General features: G+C 49.0%; 1 protein-coding gene across 2 annotated transcripts; it reads right to left on the bottom strand.

Annotated features, from left to right (window-relative positions):
- Nucleotides 1-372: 372 nt before the first annotated feature.
- Nucleotides 373-3,931, bottom strand: LOC147433493 (uncharacterized). Of its 2 annotated transcripts, none has more exons than XM_086490176.1 (5): nucleotides 2,310-3,931; nucleotides 1,826-2,167; nucleotides 1,484-1,721; nucleotides 1,163-1,284; nucleotides 373-1,085 (listed from the first exon to the last, which is right to left on the bottom strand). In XM_086490176.1, exons 1-5 carry the CDS (start codon nucleotides 3,855-3,857, stop codon nucleotides 1,065-1,067), a joined length of 2,271 nt encoding a protein of 756 aa, XP_086346302.1. In that variant the 5' UTR covers nucleotides 3,858-3,931; the 3' UTR covers nucleotides 373-1,064. The 2 variants fall into 2 exon arrangements, with proteins under 2 accessions (XP_086346302.1, XP_086346303.1); XM_086490177.1 differs by having other exon boundaries at nucleotides 1,484-1,654; nucleotides 2,310-3,927.
- Between the last annotated feature and the right edge of the window lie 291 nt (nucleotides 3,932-4,222).

Here is a 4,222-nt window from a genome sequence, read left to right as displayed (position 1 = left end):
TGTGCATTGTATTTAATTGTGGTAAAGATCTTAGATGTTTGTTCAGTTTGTTCCTAAAATTGAAAGTCGAAAGCAAAAAGCTTCTAATTTTGAGCGGCATTCCTTTGAAGCTTGACTGTGCAGATTGTACCACTTACCATAGGCGCTTGTGCAGTTTTTCCAAAAGTTTCTATGCGAGTCTTCTCGATTCCAAGGCTTCCAGACTTCCAGTTCAAAATTAACCACAACGAGAGAGTGTGGTGTAAGTTTACGGAACCCGTACCAGAGTAAAATCACATGCCTTTGACAAATTAGTTACGTCGAGTTTCAGAAGAAATTCCGTCTAGTTGAAGCTTCTTCTATTACGTCCAATTTCCAATATTGCAAGCAAAGAACAGTTGCAAGGACATGCTCAGATAATTAACCAACTACCAGCTTTTACAATAATATGACAAAGCATGCTCATGGTACGTACTACAGTTTGTTTGAGTGATATCAGTGCTGGGTATACATAACAATTTTATGAATGAACTACAGTGAGATCGGTGTAATCACGAGATGGGGCGTTGGGGCGTGCAGCTGCTGCAAAATTCCAATGCATGCAGGCCAGCCCGGTCAATTACTTTGTGGGTAGATGTGATCAGACCTCCGCTAGCGCGTTATAAATTATAATATATTAACCAACTCGTGAGAAAATCCATGGCGTGCTAAACTTTCGAATAATTAGATGATAATTAGCAGCAGATTGATTTTGCCGCGTTAAAAAGCTACATTTGATGGTGTCAGGTGGTGGCCTAGTGGGAATGTGATTCTGTCAAGGTTGAAATCTCTGGAAGTTAGGTTGAGTGGAAAAGCAGAAATGTGTGTGTGTGTGTGTGTGTACAGCAGGGTGCTGCACGCTTGGCCTACACGGGGTGACGTGTGCGAGGCCGGCTGCAGGCTAGTAGGGACAATATCACAATATCGGAATTGAGGTAAGACGTAATTAGTAGCGAAGCTTTTTACAGCGCTTGAAAATCTCCAACGTATCGCACTGCCGTCAGAGACGAGAAGGTCAGCCTCCGTCTCTCAGCTCCACTCACCAATCAAGGCTCGATCCCTGTTCCCTGCACCGCCATCATGAGATCCTGAATCAGGTTCTTGTTTGCTACATGACACCACAGTACCTCATCCCCACCTTTACCTTTGGCTTTATACGGACTCCTAGCTGTAGTGGCCACCTGCGGAAGCTGACGTGGAGGTTGCTGTATGGAGCAGAACCCGCTTGATCTCGTCCGCGGCTACTTCCTCCAGCTCTGGTGATTGCTGGAATTCACCGCATCATAACACGAGCGCCTTGCAGTCGTTAGAATGAGACACGACACGGACAGACAACAACAGTCTTGCACGCATATTCAGGCGAAACGGACAAATCTCTGTATCATCTTCTTATCATCACATTCTAATCATCATAAATCATATACGCATCATGATAATCTTAATTACGGCAATGGCTGTGGTCTACCTCTGCTCGGAAGACATCCAGCGCGAAGCCGTTGAAGCAACTTATAACGGCCTGCTGCACGTCCAGGCCCAGCCCATCCAGAGCGCGCATGGTAGCCAGCAGCAGGCCCGGCCGCCTTCCACAGAACATGTGAATGTTCAGGGCTCGACCTTCTCGAATACGCACCTCTATCTGCACTCATGATACACACAGAAATAATTATGATCAGGGCTCGACCTTCTCGAATACGCACCTCTATCTGCACTCATGATACACACAGAAATAATTATGATCTGTAATCAACCCGAACTATGAAAAAGAAGGGTTGCAGGTAGGGTACAGTGTGTATTACAACATACGCACCTTAGGAGGCTGCGATGGGTCGGGACCTGGACCTGCTGCATCACACATGCCTTGTAGATGCAGCTGCGTACTGCACATAGTGGAGGGGTAGTCCTCGAGCTTCACAAGCTGGCTAGAGTTGGCTGATAAAGCATTAATGGCGGTGTGAGACGTGGGTGTCAAACTGGAACTGGACTGATTGGTGAAGCTGCCGGGAGTAGGTGGGGGAAAGCCGCTGCTGGGCATCGACGCCGTTACAGGAGTTGTGCTGTTTGCCTCCAGATCGTTGTGCAAGTCGTTTATGCGCTGCAGAAGCTCCTTCAGATAGTCGATGGCATCGCCAAGTATCGAAGCCCTATCCATCTGCATGAAAACAATATAGTGACATTATCATCAGAATTATGCGCACTGCCCTTGGTTAAAAAATGGCTGACTCTGAAGCCAATTATCAAAGGGGAATCAGACTCACGTTAGACAACGTATTCTAACTAAATGCCAGACAGACCTTGGAAATTTTGGGAACCACCGATCGCAATGTGTACAGTCTATCGTTAAGCTTTTTCCTGCGTCTGCGTTCTGCCATCAAGTTTTTAGCTGGAGGACCCTTCACCTTACCTCTTCCATTGCCTCTGGCTGGGATGGTAGCCGAATCCTGTACTAAATTTTGCTGCTCACTAGCGGAAGCCGCTGCCAATTGCAAATTGCTCTCTTCGCCCCCTTCAGATTGCTGCATGAGAAGCAGCTCCTCATCCTGATCCATTGCGTGATCGTGCATAAGGCTTGACCCGCCGTGAACTGCCTCCATTCTCTGCAGTTCGGGGTCATGCATGTGAAAGAGGGCCTCGGCGCAGCTGTCCTCCTCAAGATCTGCTGTTAAAGAGAATCCATGGTCTGACGAGGCCGACCCCAGACCTATATTTAATTGGCTGGGGCATTTGTAGTCATTAACGCTAGCGTGGAGCTGCTCTAGATGGACTGCATCGGCAGATCCTGAAAAGCGAGCCTTCTGCAGTTCTGCTCCCAAGGGCGGGCCACTAAGCGCTGCAGCACTTGCAGACGACGAGCCGGATAATTGCTGCTTGCTGGAGAAAGAAGAGGGGCTTCTAGTGCCGTTGAGCTGTGACGTAGTAGTATTAAGGGGTGGTGACGATGTAATCTGGTGCAGTTTGGCTTTCGAAGAGGCGGTTGAGCACCCCATGCCGGTATAAGAGTGAGCGGCTTCTTGCGCAGCGCAGCCGTGCTGGCGACGTTGAGCAGCCCTTTTCTGAAAGAGAGTTGGGGGAGAGCCCAGCGAAGGATGCAACTCCAAGGGCTGTAGCTGCAAGCAGGGGCTGGCTAGCGGCAAATTAGTCCCTGCAGGTGAGCCAGCAGAGATGGCGCTTCCCGGGGCGACGCCACCATTAAACAGGTTGAGAAACCCAGGAGTGGCGGAGGGTACTGGATGAATTAGGCCAGTGTCTGCATGGGCAAGATGCAGATAATTGGTTTCAAACTGTGTAGCTGCAGTGTGATGCAAGTTATGGAGGCGGGACGTGTTTTCTGTGGGAGCAGAAGGTTGAAAGAAGTTGAGAGTTGCAGGGCAATCCAGAAGCTGCTGACTATAGTCTGCAGCGGGGGCTGCTGGAGCTGACAGATTGAGCAGCTGTTGATAATGCTGATGATCTGATCCGTTGAGAGCAGTGAGAAGTTGCAGCATGGCAGTACTACTAGGGATGCTGCTAGTGGTACTATTACTAGCTGCACCATATAAGCTGGGGTCCAGGACTGCGGCATGAGGGCCCAGATTCATGACAAACTGACCAGGATACAGCTGGTCACCTACGGCATATGGAGCTGCTGCTGCGTTGGCCTGCATATTCATGCTATTATTGTTGAAGGGTGGACCCGACGGGTGAAGAAGCTGCTCAAAGAAGGCAGCTGCTTGGCGTGCCGCATCTCCCATATTCATTTCGTCGCTCATGTTGTTGTCGTTCATTTGGGTCACGGGAGGGGAAGGTGATGTGTAGCTGTCGAACAAAGCGGGGAAATACGGGATATTCAAGAAGTGTTGCATGTGAGCTTGAAGGAGGAGGCCGCCACCAAGCCCAGCCTTTACAAGCAAGTGCGCTAACAATCCACGACTCTATAGCCTATATATGATATGATGTGTCCTGTACTTGGATGAGGAAGAAAGGCCATCACCAATTGCATGTAGCATTGTAGCCTATGTATTAAGTGACGCTTTTTAATGTGCTGTTTTTACGAAAAGGCAGTCTCAAGCTCCTTCTGCCCAATAGTGCCAAATTTTGGCTGCTTTTTCAGACCTAGCTGAAGTCAGGGTGATGTAATCCGATCACGACCGTGGGGGATGGGGCTTAAATATGGCTCCCACCAACCTCCAGCAACTCGATCGCTGAGGTTCGGATCCAATATTTGATG

This window comes from Adiantum capillus-veneris, chromosome 19 (assembly GCF_014529385.1).
Source record: "Adiantum capillus-veneris isolate H3 chromosome 19, ASM1452938v2, whole genome shotgun sequence".
NCBI lineage: Eukaryota > Viridiplantae > Streptophyta > Polypodiopsida > Polypodiales > Pteridaceae > Adiantum > Adiantum capillus-veneris.
The sequence above is the reverse complement of the archived record's forward strand: the minus strand, read 5'-3'. Positions and strand labels throughout refer to the sequence as shown.